Below are 15,694 nucleotides of genomic sequence, written 5' to 3' on the forward strand. Positions count from 1 at the left end.
TTTATTTATTTATTTATTTATTTATTTATTTATTTATTTATTTATTTTGAGACAGAGTTTCACTCTTGTTGCCCGGGCTGGAGTGCAATGACGCAATCTTGCCTCACTGCAACCTCCGCCTCCCGGGTTCAAACGATTCTACTGCCTCAGCCTTGCATCACCACACCTGGCTAATTTTGCACCCCTAGTAGAGATGGGGTTTCTCCATGTTGGTCAGGCTGGTCTTGAACTCCCAACCTCAGGTAATCTGCCCACCTCAGCCTCCCAAAGTGCTGGGATTACGGGTGTGAGCCACCATGCCTGGCCATGAACCAGGCTTTCTAACATACTTTTAAGTGAGTCTAGGAGCCTGCTAGCTTCCATGTAATGGCTCCCAATCCCTACAACAAAAATATTTTCAGTGATTTGGTTTCACATACAGGAAGGGGCAACGTTAAGTACTCAAGGGAACTTTAACTAACCAACCTTTCCTTCCCAAGCAATGCCAGTCCACAAATGGAATAGAGCAGTTTCTAGACACCTGAACTTGGCCATTCTCTGCCTGTGATTGGGCTTAAGCCAAGCTGGGCTATGTGCCCTCTCTGCCCTCCTTTCTTTCTCCCCTGGGGGAAAAAAATCTGGTCTTTGAGTCAGAGTCCTCAAACTGATAATCCTTCCCTAGCTGTAGGTCACATCCATGCTGGGCTTCTGGTTACCTCACAAGCATCCACACATCCTTTCTGCTTCAAGCTGGTCAGAATCATCTTTGGGGCTTAGGACCAGAGGAAGGAGAGGAACAGTTCCCCAGGGACCACAGATGGATCACATCACCCACAGGGCTGATGTCTCAGTGGCAATCCAGCAATCCAGAACTTACTCTCTGTCTCTTTTCTCCTCAGGAGGTGGTAATTGTCCTGGAAAGGTAAGGAGGAGTTTTCTTTTTTAGAAGAGGGGCCAGCAGAACGCATATATGCCTATGACAAAGGTTATTGAATTAGAAATACATGCACTGAAGTTTTCCCCATCTGGCTTCCTATTCTCAAAGACTTCATTCTCTATAAAATATTTTCTGGTCTCAGAAAGCTAATAAGTGGACATCTTAGTTGGTGATTGCCCACAGTAGTTGGATCATAACATCTTCACACAGTAAAGTCCTGCCAAACAGGGAAATCCTGGGAAGTTCTGGGTCTTTCCAGAATTCAGACTACTCGAGCATGGCCGGCTGGGACTCCTTTTCTCAGTGAAATCTAACAAGTTACCTCCCAAAAAGAGCCATGAGTCAGACCCACAGTGTGGGCAAGACTCCTTGAGGTTCCTTGCAGAAGTGATTCAGCCTGTCTCAGATGGATTGCCTATAAAATGAAATTGAATGCATTTGCCAGGTGACCTCAGGCTTAGAGAGGAGAGACAGACTGTCCACATGCTGCAGAGCCCTATAACCAGGAACTCCTGGGTAGAAACTAAATCCTGCATTGTTTGCCTCTCACACCCATCCCTGAAGACTTGAACACCAGAAGTGTTTATAAATTTGAGTTGAATTAAATTATCAGAGTCCTCCACAATGGAGGTTATAGTGTTAGGGTTTGGGATAGGAGTAAGAGACAGGAGTCTCAAACTCTGTTTCCCCCAGGAGTGAGTCCTGGAACCTGAAGGACCTGGATATTGCCTCTCCAGAACTCAGGAGTGTGTGCCATGTGCCAGGGCTGAAGAAGATGCTGAGGACATGTGCAGGTGAGGCAAGCTCTAGGAGTTTTGCGGGGGATAATGGGAGTGCAGAGTAGATCCCAGGGTCAGGGAGCCTGGATGGCAACTTGGAGGAGAGCTGGAAGGTCAGAGCAGGGGGAGCAGAGATGGAGGTAAGGAAGATGGTTTCTTCAAAGGTCAGGACCAAGGCAAGAATTGGCTGATGGTCGTTTCCTCACACAGGGAGGTTGACCCTCATGCTCGCCCTGGAGTTTACACAAAATCCCCCGACCACAGACACAGAGTTAGTGACTCCCCCCATGCAAGACCTGACTATGGTCCTCTCTCTGCAGTCCACATCACTCTGGATCCAGACACAGCCAATCCATGGCTCATACTTTCAGAAGATCGGAGACAAGTGAGGCTTGGAGACACCCAGCAGAGCATACCTGGAAATGAAGAGAGATTTGATAGTTATCCTATGGTCCTGGGTGCCCAGCACTTCCACTCTGGAAAACATTACTGGGAGGTAGATGTGACAGGAAAGGAGGCCTGGGACCTGGGTGTCTGCAGAGACTCTGTGCGCAGGAAGGGGCACTTTTTACTTAGTTCCAAGAGTGGCTTCTGGACAATTTGGTTGTGGAACAAACAAAAATATGAGGCTGGCACCTACCCCCAGACTCCCCTCCACCTTCAGGTGCCTCCATGCCAAATTGGGATTTTCCTGGACTATGAGGCCGGCATGGTCTCCTTCTACAACATCACTGACCATGGCTCCCTCATCTACTCCTTCTCTGAATGTGCCTTTACAGGACCTCTGCGACCCTTCTTCAGTCCTGGTTTCAATGACGGAGGAAGAAACACAGCCCCTCTAACCCTCTGTCCACTGAATATTGGATCACAAGGATCCACTGACTATTGATGGCTTTCTCTGGACACTGCCATTCTCCCCATTGGCACCACTTCTCAGCCACAAACCCTGCCTGTTTTCCCCATGAACTCTGAACCACCTTTATCTCTGCAGAGGCATCTGGATCCCAGCAAGCGAGCTTTAGCAGGGAAGTCACTTCATCATCAACATTCCTGCCCCAGATGGCTTTGTGATTCCCTGCTTATATTTGGCCCAAACTCATCTTGATCAACCAAAAACGTGTTTCTGCTTTCTTTATGGGACTTAAGTTTTGTTTTCTCCTCTCCATCTCTAGGGTGTCATCTTTGATGAGATCTCTGTTATATCTTCTATGGTTTGCAAAAAGACTTCCTAAAAATAAAAAATAAAATTTAAAAACCCGTGCCTCAGTCTATCTCATTCAGTCCTCATTCCTTAATCCTGAAATACTTGAGAACTCTGAATATGATTAATAGTGACGTGTCTTTAACATTGCATGTTTTTTTCCTGCCTGGGCTGTCCCCTCTTCTCCATTTGAAATATTTGATCTTGGACTGAAGACCCAGGTCAAGAATCTTCTGTACTTCCCCATTATAGCCTTCCCTGTCATAGCCGCTGTGGTGATAGAAGGCCATCTGGGCTCTGATCACTGCCCGAGGGGATATTACCTCCTTACCATGATGGAACACCTGCTTTTGAAATACAAAGTTGTCCTGGGGCTGGGGTAGCTCTGTGGACCTCCGCATCTCTGACCCTCATGGACCTGAAGCACCTTCTGTCCATGTTCTCAGTAAGTGATGAGTGACAACATCAAAGTTCCTGGAGCTCTCTGTCCCTGCAAGGTCAAGGCTGGGCTGCCCTATGCTTTCAGTATTCTTCTAGAAAACTGGCCAACTCCTGTGCCCCTTGGAATATCAAATTTTAATGTTATTTCTCTCTGGAATGCACCTTTCTTGGGCAAAGTTTTCTGACTAATGCTCACCTGCTACTCACCTGTTGTGTGGCCCGGTTCCTAACAGGCCATGGACCTGTACCAGTCCACGGCCAGGGGGTTGGAGCTCCTGTTCTTAATGATCAGGAATGTGTAGTTTTTTACATTTTTTATTGACATATATGTGCATTCAGAAAAGTGCACATAGCATTCACATCAATGATTCTTTTTGTAAAAAGTTGAATGGAATCCTGTAATGGAACCCATACAGAACCAGAACATTCCCAGCACCCCAGCAGATCCAGATGAGTTCCCTTCAAGTCACAGCCCACGAAGGTAATCACTATCCTCACATATACAATTCGATTTGTTTTGATATTTTGAATCCTATGTAACTACAGTACCCATTATTTTATGCCTAACTTCATTTTTTTTATTCTATTATACTTTAAGTTCTAGGGTACATGTGCAGAACGTGCAGGTTTGTTACACAGGTATACACGTGCCATGGTAGTTTGCTGCAACCATCAACCTGTCATCCACATTATGTATGTCTCCTAATGCTATCCCTCCCCCAGCCCCCGCACCCTAAAAGGCCCTGGTGTGTGATGTTCCCTGCCTTGTGTCCAAGTGTTTTCATTATTCAATTCCCACCTATGAGTGAGAACATGCAGGTGTTTGATTTTCTGTCCTTGTGATAGTCTGCTGAGAATGATGGTTTCCAGCTTCATCCATGTCCCTGCAAAGGACATGAACACATCCTTTTTTATGGCTGCATAGTATTCCATGGTGTATATGTGCCACATTTTCTTTATCCAGTCTATCATTGATGGACATTTGGGTTGGTTCCAAGTCTTTGCTATTGTGAATAGTGCCACAATAAACATACGTGTGCATGTGTCTATAGTAGGGTTCAATCAGTGGAACCCTCATTGATATGAAAGCCAGGACTGAGGTAACAGCATCACCTGGTGACAGCATACTTTAAGTTTTTAAGGTTGGAACAATAAAGCTCTAAACTTGAATCACAGTATACTGTGAGAGAGCCCTAGCAATCCAGGAACTCTGATTCCTTAGCTAAAATAGAGTCTCAGTTTGCCTTCAGCACCATATCTACTAAATATTTCATGAAAAATTCAGATACTGTACAAAGAAGTCAGTGACTTTGAAAAGACTTTATTGATCAAAGAGTTGCTTATAAGGATGAGTAATGGTCTGTCTTTTAACATAGGACAGAAAAGAATCCTATGAAGAAAAGATAAAAAGAACAGAAAAGACCCAGGTCCTAAATCCTCAGATGACAACATTACAGAGCTAAATCGAAATAAATGACAAAGTCGACCAGTTCCTTGGGTAATAAACTGGAGCAGGAATATGGAAGAGAATTAATGTGTATGCAAATGAGGATGTACTGGGGAATGGTGGGCTTGTATTTGCTAGGTTCATGGAGAAATATGAAGAAAAAGAAGGGTAGATTATAAAATCAGCTTTTCTGCTTCTCTGTGTTTCTGCCTTAGAGCTGACCAGTTTAAATGATGGTTTGCTCCCTTTCATTGATATACCAATGAGAGGAGACTGTCATAATGACATCAACCTAAATCTCAATTCTCAAAATCGGAATACCTTGGAATATCAGATTGCCTTTGTACTTGAAGATATACATTATACAGATGATATACTTCCCTTGGTCTCCACCAAAATAAATCAAGTGGTAGAGGTTTCAAAGAATCTCAACTTTTACCCCCACCAATAGTCACTAACATGTAATCCAGGTACACCCTTGCTTGCCACATAAAAGTTCTTCTGAGAAATGAGGAAAGACTCTATCAGCACTAATTCTAATTCTCATTAATATTGTCCTTTAAAATTCAAACAAACTAGTTGAATTTTCTAATCTCTTTTGATTCTACAACTTCCTTTTGAATTAGGAAAAATAGATATTATACTGCAATTTTAAAGACAAAGTCAGTAAAGTGGAAAAGGAAGAAAATTTAAAATGTATCCACTGCTTATTTTGTCTCATGTATATTCAAGGTCCTGTTCATACTTTATTTTATTTATTTTTATCATAGGCCTATGATAAAGGTACAATCAAGACAATCAATAAATGCAATGATTATGACACCCTCCCATATCTAATTTAAAATAAAATATAGTTCAAATGATATCAAATATATGTATATGATTACATTAAGATAGAGTCTATCTAAGTGTTTTAACTGTAATGCCCTAGTAAGTAAAGTTTTCTTATGGTTTAATTTGGTTACTTCGGTTTTGATAGTCCTTTTTCTGGCACCCTAAGGATGTGCCAGGAAGAGACTCTGAGAGAATAAGTAACTTACCCAAGGTCAAACACACTGTTATCAAGGAAGCCAGGATTCAAACCTAATCCTGATCCAAAGCTCATGTTCTTCCCTAAACACTACACTTTTCAAGGTCATATGATAATCAGATTTTCAAAGTCATGGTCAGTCACTTTATCCATAGTCGGTGGAATCTTAATTCATAAGTCTCTACAAAGTAGACAAAAAAATGTGAAGCCCTTTAGTGATAAACATACCATCAGATTAGTCAAATCTAGCACCATTTCCTCTGTGAGGACAAAAGACTGAGCACACGCTCTTGAATCTGTCTGGTCTTGATCCCATAAATGATGGGGTTCAGCATGGGAGGAGCCAACATGCAGACATTAGCCAGCAGAATGTGTGTATGGAGAGGAACATGGTGCCCAAACCACTGGGTAATTATAGTAAAAATACCAGGCAAGTAGAACATGGAAATGACTCCGAGGTGGGAGCCACACGTGCCCAGAGCCTTTAGCTGAGCTCCTCAGGAGGGGAGGTGGAAGACTGTATAGAGGATGAACCTATAGGACACTAAGATGAGCAAGGCATCTAGCACTACAGTACAGAGAAGGACAGACAAGCCATACCAAACATTGACACGAATATCAGCACAAGCAAACTTGGCAACAGCCATGTGCTCACAGTAGGTATGCGGCAGCAGATTGTTACGACAGAAAGGCAGCCGCTTTGCCAGAAACACATCTGCAATTATCACACAGAAGCTTCTCAGGACCACAGCCAAGCCAATCTTTATGATTGTTGCACGACTGAGCACTGTGGTATAGTGCAGTGGGTCACAGATGGCCACGTAGCAGTCAAGTGCCATCACCAACAGAATTCCTGATTCTGCAATGAAGGTAGCATGGATGAAGAAGATTTGGGTAACACAGCCATCAAGGGATATTGCCCCAGCATAGAACCAGGATATGGCTAGGGCCTTGGGCACAAGCCAAGGATGAGGTCAGCCACAGCCAGCACGCGGAGGAAAAGGTACATGGGTTCATGGAGGGTGCGTTCAGTGATGATGATGATGATGAGGCTGTTCCCAAGGAAAGCAACAAGGTAGGAAATAAAGAAGGAGAGAGACATCTATGTGTGCCGGTCTTCTAAGCCAGGAATGCCCAGCAGAATGAAGAGTGAGTGGCTGCTACCAGTGGAGTTGTGGGTTTCCATGCCCAGGGAAGGTCACCTGTGCATTGGTATGTAGGATTTGGCAGTCACCTCTTCTCTCTTCCCAAGAAGCTGAATGAGGTTGGAGTAGGGAAAGAAGGAACAGATTATTTTTCACTGAATGGAGCAGTGAAAAGGGTCCTGTTCAAGAAGTCAGGGAATGTGGGCTAAAATTCTTTGCCATTCTATTCATGAACTATGTGATCTCAATAAAATTATTGCCCTCTTCTGGGTGTCTCTTTCATCACCTTAAAACTAAAGTTAGGGAGAGAATGGATAGCATTATTTGTAAAAGAGGACTTTTTGGTTCTAGAATTCCATAGATCTCAGTCTCAGGTTGTTATAAATGGTTAGGAGCTGTGAATAATAAGCATTTCAATTTCCACTTTGAACACCAGAATGTGATGTGCATCTTAAAAGGAAAGTGGCAACTGAATTATCTATCAATTTAACAAGACTTACTGAGTATGTGCCAGGCACGGTTTCTTGAAGACCTACTTGGGGCAGTCAGACAATCAGGCAACTTGTCTACCCATCTAATACGCACACTGTAGGAGAAAAGCTAAGCACAGAGAGCTGTGGAAAGAGGAAGAACTCCCTACAGGTTCGGAAAAGGCTTTCTAGAGTGCTGCCTTGAAGAATAAGTAAGAGTTCGCCAAGTAAGGAAATGTGATGAGGGAAGAACTTGAATGAAGTCATAGAGATCTGAAAAGGCATAGAGTTTGGAGGAAAATTATAATTATGAGGGGTTAGTGCAAAGAGGACATGAGAGGAATAATAAAATTGTAGAAAATAACGCAGGGGAGTGAGGTAGGGGCCAAATCATCGGGAGATTTGAGTCCTACTCTAAGGGCTTTAGATTGATGTTGAAGTAATGAGAATCACTGAAGGATCTGTAGTGAGAGAATGTCATGGTAAAGTTTACATTTTAGTTAGCTTTCTCTCCTGCAGTATTGTGTAAAATGGATGGGGAATGAAGGAGACTGGAGAATGAGACAAGGATCATTTAGGAGGGGTGCTGTGCTGCAGGCTTTATGTGCATTATTACAGTCACCACAGCCTGAGATAACTGTTGTCATGTCCTCCGTTTTGCTGATAGGGGACCACACAGAGCTCTGAGAATCTAAGTAGCATCCCTACCCAAGGTCGTCGGGCTAGCAAATGAGAGAGCTGGAATTTGGCTTTCCAGACCAGGTTTTAATCACTTCATGTCTGTCCTATTCCACTAGATCCCATTCATCGGGTGATGGTGATTTCCTGACAAGGAGAAAAACAAAGTTGTCAGTTATAAATTCCCTTAAACTCCACCGCCTTCACTCTGCCATCTACAAATTTATTTGTACTCAAGTTGTCCTTTCCCTCTTCCTCCTGCTGTAAGCTAAGCCCTCCATCTGTGCACTGGAACCCAACCCTTCGTTTTTCCATTAGTCAGTCACTCTCCAGTAATTTTAACCTCTCCCTCTCTGTTCGTTCCTTGTTCTTACTGAGTAAACACGTTCGGATGTCTTGTCTCCCCTTCACCTCAGTATCATAAAAGGAAGGACGTGCTCTCTCTTCAGTAATCCTCTCACCTCCCTCTTGATCTTCACCCACGGCCATGGTACCGATAGCCCCAACATGCCACAAAAGTTTCCTTCTCTAAAATGATCTGTCACATTACGATTGCCCAATGTAATGTCACTTTTCATTTCCTGTCACTCATAATCTTCAATTCTGTTACTAATACTTCTTAGCTTTATAATAGCAACCGTCAAATACCTACTGCATATCATATACAATTATTATTTCTAATCTTCACATCAAACCCATGAAATTGAAATTATCACTGGTTTATTCACAAAGAAACCGACAGATAATTTATCCAAAGTTAAACAACTTGTTAGTAACTAGCAAAGCTTCCATCAGTATTTAAAACTTCCATTTTGTTATATTGATTACCTAAACCGGGCTTCCACCCCACTCTGTTCCAATTCTCCTATTCACGCCACAACTTCTAAAACATGTAAGACAGTGAGCATAGGAAAAATAAGAGCTTTCAAGTCAGACCTACCTGGGTCAAATTCCATCTCTGCCAGCTGAAAATACACACACACATACACACACACACACACACTCACACACTCTTCCATTCAGGTGCATATTTCATACATGTTCATTCTTACAGTCGCCATTACACATATTCACTCTCACAAATTTTAATGAAGATTTACATACTGACATTTTTACAGTTTACACAAACAGCCCTTCACTCTGACACTTCACACCCACATACTTTTAACATTCCCTGCATATTTGTACCCTCACAAATTCACACATAGTCATTAATTACCCAAACTCACTCCCACACAGATAATTTATGACTTACCTAAGTCATCCCATTTTGAATCCCTCTTACCCCTGCCTCCAGTCTTAAAATCCCTAGCCTATGCCAGAAGAGGGGACTGTCACAGAAGCACAATTCACAGGGCAACACCCCTGAGCTTCCCCAGTTCCAATCTTGAACCTCCTAACCTTGAATGAGAGACATAAAATATATGGGTTGGGACTTAATTCCAGGGATCTTCAAACTTCAGCCTATGGGGCAATTCCTGCCCATTGCCTGCTTTTGTAAATAAAGTTTTATTGGAACACAGCCATTTCCATTTGTTTACACGGCTGGTGGCCTCCAAGACGACAGAATGGAAGTTGCAAGGCCTCTGAAAGTATATACTCCAGAATTCAAATGCATAACTTTGACCTTATTCTATTAGTCAAAGCAAGTCATAAGGCCATCGTAGATTCCAGGAGATGAATAATAAAAAACATGTCATGATGGAGGAACGGTACATGTGTTCAGAAGAGGGAGGAATTGTTAGTGGCCATTTTTGTGGAGGCTCAACCACACTTCAACCACACTATCAGACTAACAAATATTCAAAAGCTTGACAACATACCCTGCTGGCAAGGTCAGGAGGGAAAAGACATGCTCATGAATTGCTGGCGGTAATGAAAAACTGGCACAACCCTTATGGTGTTATATCGTTAATACCTAACAAATCTACAAATGCATTTACCTTAGACCAAGTAGCCCTCTCCTGATAATTAAATATGAGATGCATCAGTAGAATTATCCAACTGAAGAAGTAGGAAAAAGAACAGAAAAATAAATGAATAGGCCACAGGTACTGGTGAAACAATGTCAAAAGCTCTAAAAATAGTTTGCTTTGGGTCCCAAAGTGAAATGTGAGACAGAATGGGATAAAAAAAATTAAGAAATAATTACTAAAATTTTCCAAATTAGTTAAAACTCATATATTTACATATTCAAAAAGCTAAGCAAACATCAAGGAGGATAAAAACAAAGAAAGTTATGCCTTGGCACATCACAATCAAACTGAAAATTAAGAAAAAGTAAAAACAAAACAAAAAAAAACAGTCAAGACAAACAATGAAATACAAATGTGTCCAAAATAATCATGACTCACATGTTTTCTACTAACCATTAAGCAGGTACACTTATATATCTTAGGTAACAGAGTTAAGCATCATTATTCACGACTGTGAAAGTTAAAACTTATGAAAGTCAGGGAGATCAATACAACTTCAACATTATACTTTTTATGAGGAACATACCTTTATAAAACATCAACACATATTAATCATCAGACTTCATATGCCTATTAAAAATTGGTTTAACATTTGTTTAAACAGACTGTTGTAAGGCTAGATTAGGTTGGGAAAGGATTTTGTATCAGAGCATCTTGAGAAAAGCAAAAGAGAAAAGGAGCAGGAGGAACGGAGGGAGGTGGGAAGTGGTTTTAGAGACTCAGCTACTTGGGAAGAGGGCAAGGCTGGTGGCAATAGCTCTTTCCCTAGAGAGTGTGGCTGAAGTGCTTCCCTCAAGGTTTCTTCTGAAAGAAGATAAACAGCCCAACTCCTGGCCCCCAACAGGCTGAATTTTATCACAGATCTCGTTTCTGGTACTGAAGTCTCAGTCTGAGGCCAGTGAGTGAATTAGACATCTATGGATGGTACTGGTTCCAGAAATAAGGTAAGAACCAGGCTGGTGTTATATCATACAGGCCAGAGGTAAAAGGACTCTTAGAGACTGTTGAAATATGTGGCATATATATATATATGCCAGAGGCACAAGTCTCTGCTTATGGCAGAAGTGAAAGATAAGGATCGAGAAGCGAGGGTGAGAGAACGTGGGCTAGATGGAATTTACTAAAGGGCAGAAAAAAAGAGCAATCCTGTAGTTAGTAGGCACCATGAGAAAACATAAAATATATTGATGTAGGCTGCAAACAACTCTTGGCATAATATGAAAGGAGCCCTGCAAGTGGCAGGGAACTGTAGTCACCTGCCCCAAGCCACACATTGGAAAGAGCTTTGTGGAGGCAGCCAGGGCATCCTAGCAGGTGTGAAAAATAACTAAGAGCCAATTATCCTCTGGAAAGAAAGAAGGGGATGCACCAAGAGTGTGAACTAGAATGGAGGGAAAAATATTACTGATCATAAGATATATCTTAGCCAACAACTAAATATTTTAAGATACTCCTTTATTTAATATCCTTAGAAACCCCATGAAGAGTGTATTTTATTATTTGTCTCCATTTCTTCATTCCATTGAAAATGGGATTCAATATGGCTCTCTTCTCAGAAGGCATTCTCTGAAGCCATTCCACCTCCCTTGTTCTCCTCAGTACTCCTTATGCACACCAGTAAACCTGTTTACTCACAAGCCCACCATTCTCTGAAACCATAAACCTATTTAGGACTCAGGCACATGGCATGATGCAGGAAAAATAGTCAATGCTCAAAATATCCCTGGTGAATGAATCCACTAATGAGTCAAGAAGAATATGCTAGGAAGTAAATGATGAAGTTACGTGTTCATTTCTACCAACAGGAGAATTTCTCAAATATCAAGAACTGCAACCCTTCCTCATCCCCCAGAAATAACTCTTTACCTAATTTCAGTCACTTCTAAGCCTAGTTCCCTGGGGTGTGAGCACAAGGAGTGCCTTGTCTCAGATGAAGAGGTGCCTTGACCCTCTTCATAAGTGAGCAAACTGTATGTGGTGAAGTCACAGGTTTCAAATCTCATTTCTATCAATTGCTGCTTTGTGACAAGTAGCAAGTTATTCATATTGTCTAAGACTCACTTTCCTTAAGTGTGAAATAGGGATACTAGCCAGTTCTAAGAGTGGATGTCTACTATCTGCATTAAGAACGTACGAAGTGCACTGTGAATACTATAGCCCCTGGCATAAAGTGATGCTTAATAAACATTAGCTAAATTCTCCTGTGACTGTAATACAATAAGGTATTTTCCATTCCTGGAACAGCACTGGCCTTTTAGGCTTCAGTGTCTTCAATCAATCAATGTTCCAACAAACATCAACAGGTCATCTTTCTAAACTAATGACTGCCCCTGTGTAAAGGATGGGGCCTAAGAGTGAAGTTGTGATCAAGGCCCTTCACATTCAGGAAAATCCTGCCTATACCATCACTTCCTTTGTTCTCCTCAGTACTCCTTATGCAACAGCCACCCCGGCCTGAAAATATTTCAGAAACATCCTGTGCATTGATCTGTACACTCACCTTTTCTTATGCTACTTCCTTTCTCTCTTCATTATTAACTTTATGATAAACTACTCAATTTTAAGTGTCACCTTATTCAGCCTTCCCACACAGAAATAATAATTTCCTCTGTATATTCATAATCCTCCATTCATAATTAAAGTGCATACAATAATGTCTCTTATTCTGATTACTTGGAGATATTGTCTGACTGTCATTCATTAGAGTATAGGCCACCACCTTTCATATTTGCATGTTTGTTATTTACATGTTCAAAGAAGATGGAGATTATGGAATATGCCAAAAGCTCCTGGTGACATCGCAAAGAATGTTGGAGGTTTTATCTTCTTCTACCTCCGTGAGTAGGAGGTGAGGTTCTGAAAGTTCCCAGCTATGCCTACTGCAAACCACAGTGGCACTAGCCACACAGTCTTTCACTTGCTGGGCATCCCCTGCCTAGAGGACCAGCACATGTGGATTTCTATCCCATTCTTCATTTCTTATGTCACCGCCCTTCCTGGGAACAGCCTGCTCATCTTCATTATCCTCACAAAGCGCAGCCTCCATGAACCCATGTACCTCTTCCTCTGCATGCTGGCTGGAGCAGACATTGTCCTCTCCACGTGCACCATTCCTCAGGCCTTAGCTATCTTCTGGTTCCATGCTGGGGACATCTCCCTGGATCGTTGCATTACTCAGCTCTTCATCATCCATTCTACCTTCATCTCTGAGTCAGGGATCTTGCTAGTGATGGCTTTTGACCGCTACATTGCCATATGCTACCCACTGAGGTACACCACCGTTCTTACAAATGCTCTGATTAAGAAAATTTGTATGACTGTCTCCCTGAGAAGTTATGGTACAATTTTCTCTATCATATTTCTTTTAAAAAGATTGACTTTCTGCCAGAATAATATTATTCCACACACCTTTTGTGAACACATTGGCCTAGCCAAATATGCATGTAATGACATTAGAATAAACATTTAGTATGGGTTTTCCATTCTAATGTCAACGGTGGTCTTAGATGTTGTACTGATTTCCTATATGCTGATTCTCCATGCTGTCTTCCATATGCCTTCTCCAGATGCTCGCCACAAAGCTCTCAACACATGTGGCTCCCATGTTTGCATCATCATCCTCTTTTATGGGTCTGGCATCTTCACAGTCCTTACCTAGAGGTTTGGACACCACATTCCATATTGTATCTACATCCCATTGGCTAATGTCTGCTTTCTGGTTCCACCTATGCTGAATCCCATTATTTATGGGATCAAAACCAAGCAAATCCAGGAACAGGTGGCTCATTTTTTGTTTATAAAACAGAAATAACTTTGGTTTAAGAACTGAGTTTTCAGAATCTCTAGCTATCTGCTAAGTGGGTATGGAAGTGGTAGATGGGAGAGGTCAGCTGACACAGTAGGAAATAACTCAGTGAGTACCATGTCTGGAGCAAGGTCAACTGGGAAGTTGCAGGGCTTACTCTTCCATTTTTTAAAGAACCTAGAAGAGCAATGTAATGTTTGACTGAACAAACTACCTCCTGCACAGAGCCTAGGAGAGAATAGACTGATTTTTCAGAAGTCATGTATCCTTAATAGGACAACACTATCATAATCTTTGGAAATAGATAAAGTGGGAGCAGTGCTCTGGCATTGGAATTTGTTCATCTATCCTGTACTGAGTTTCTGAAGCTCTGAGACATGTTGTATTCCTGTAAAATCATGTACAAACCTCCATTCTTTTATGTCCTTCATTCTAGCTAAGTGACATTCTTAGAATCAGTGATTCCTAGGTTTTCCATTTATTTCTATTATGTTATAATTTATATCCTATGAACATGAATGTCTATAATAGAGGATTGTAAATAAATTGTGTGATTCATATTTTGCAGAACAACTCTTGAGGAACCTGAGTCTGATCATTTTTGTGTTGAGGAATGACCTGTGGTTTCTGAAGGTGTGGTGTGTGCTGGGGAAATGCTGAAGAAAGGGAACTCCTTCATTCTCAGTGTCAGGCTGTGTTCTTCAATGATCTCCTCCTCAGGAGGACATTCAAGATGTTTATTCACATGAATTCTGAGTGTTTTTACAACCACACTTCCCAATACCTTCTATGCAACCTGAACTTCAGATGCATCAGGCCATTAATTTGTCAGTTTTCTCAGGTTATACCATACTCTTCAGGTACTCTACCTTCTCTTGAAATAACCTCCATCAACTTGTGGAAAACTCTTATTCCTCCTTTCATATCTAATTCTCATGTCATCTCCTCTGACATTGTCTCCAATCACAATTCCTTCTCAGTGTATTATAGTTGATAATTTTTTATGAGAAAAATAGCATATTGCTCATATTTTTAGTACTTATTTTATTAAAAGTCTATGTTCCTTCTAGGAAGCATTAGAAATTGTGAAAAAACATACTTGAAATGGAGCTCATAAAACTACCATCTTAGAGCTCTCAAGCAATTTTACTGTTAAAATTTGTTATATATAGCTATACATCTTTGTTTATAAATGTATATATCTATACATCTGTATCTGTATCTGAATCTGTATTTGTATTTATTTTCATCGGTATCAATTCCTGTATCTATTTGCAAAATATTATAATATGATAAAGGTGTAGAATAGTGACTATACTATAGTTGTAGTCTATAACCTAATTTTTTCCCTTTTATAAATTTTTTTAATTTTCTTTTTTATTGAAAAACAAAATTATATTTATCGTGTACAACATGTTTTAAAATATGTACACATTGTGGAATGGGTAAATTGAGCTAATTAACATATACATTACCTCATTTGTTGAGGTAAGAAAATTTAAAACCTGCTATCTTTGCAATTTTCAAGAATGAAATACATCTCTTTTAACTATAGTCACCATGTTGTACAATAGATCTCTTGAACTTAGTTCTCTTATCTAACTGAACTTTTGTGTTCTGTGACCAACATCTCTCCATCCTCAACCCTTTACCCCACCCCAGGGTCCAAGCCACAATTCTACTCTACTTCTGTGTGTTCAACATGTGAGTGAGATAATGGGGTATTTGTCTTTCTGTGCCTGGCTTACTTCATTTAACATTATGTCCTCTAAACTCATCCCTGTTATTGCAAATGGCAGAATTTCT

General features: G+C 41.1%; 2 protein-coding genes and 1 pseudogene across 4 annotated transcripts in view; 2 read left to right on the plus strand and 1 right to left on the minus strand.

The window, feature by feature from the left end:
- The window catches only part of TRIM21 (tripartite motif containing 21), an 8,981-nt gene extending 6,025 nt beyond the window's left edge, over positions 1-2,956 (plus strand). For all 3 annotated transcript variants that reach the window (XM_023209596.1, XM_031933794.1, XM_031933793.1), the window contains 3 exons: positions 879-901; positions 1,610-1,710; positions 2,016-2,956. In XM_023209596.1, coding sequence (XP_023065364.1) covers positions 879-901; positions 1,610-1,710; positions 2,016-2,584 — 693 coding nt within the window. In that variant the 3' untranslated portion in view covers positions 2,585-2,956. The remainder of the gene's footprint in view (positions 1-878; positions 902-1,609; positions 1,711-2,015) is intronic.
- A 3,103-nt stretch (positions 2,957-6,059) lies between these two features.
- Positions 6,060-7,000, minus strand: LOC111540830 (annotated as a pseudogene).
- A 5,955-nt stretch (positions 7,001-12,955) lies between these two features.
- On the plus strand, positions 12,956-13,894 carry LOC111540724 (olfactory receptor 52B4). The gene is given in 1 exon segment (XM_023209159.1): positions 12,956-13,894. A coding segment is annotated over 1 exon segment (939 nt).
- Positions 13,895-15,694: the final 1,800 nt, after the last annotated feature.

This window comes from Piliocolobus tephrosceles, chromosome 13 (genome assembly GCF_002776525.5).
Source record: "Piliocolobus tephrosceles isolate RC106 chromosome 13, ASM277652v3, whole genome shotgun sequence".
Classification (NCBI taxonomy): Eukaryota; Metazoa; Chordata; class Mammalia; order Primates; family Cercopithecidae; genus Piliocolobus; species Piliocolobus tephrosceles.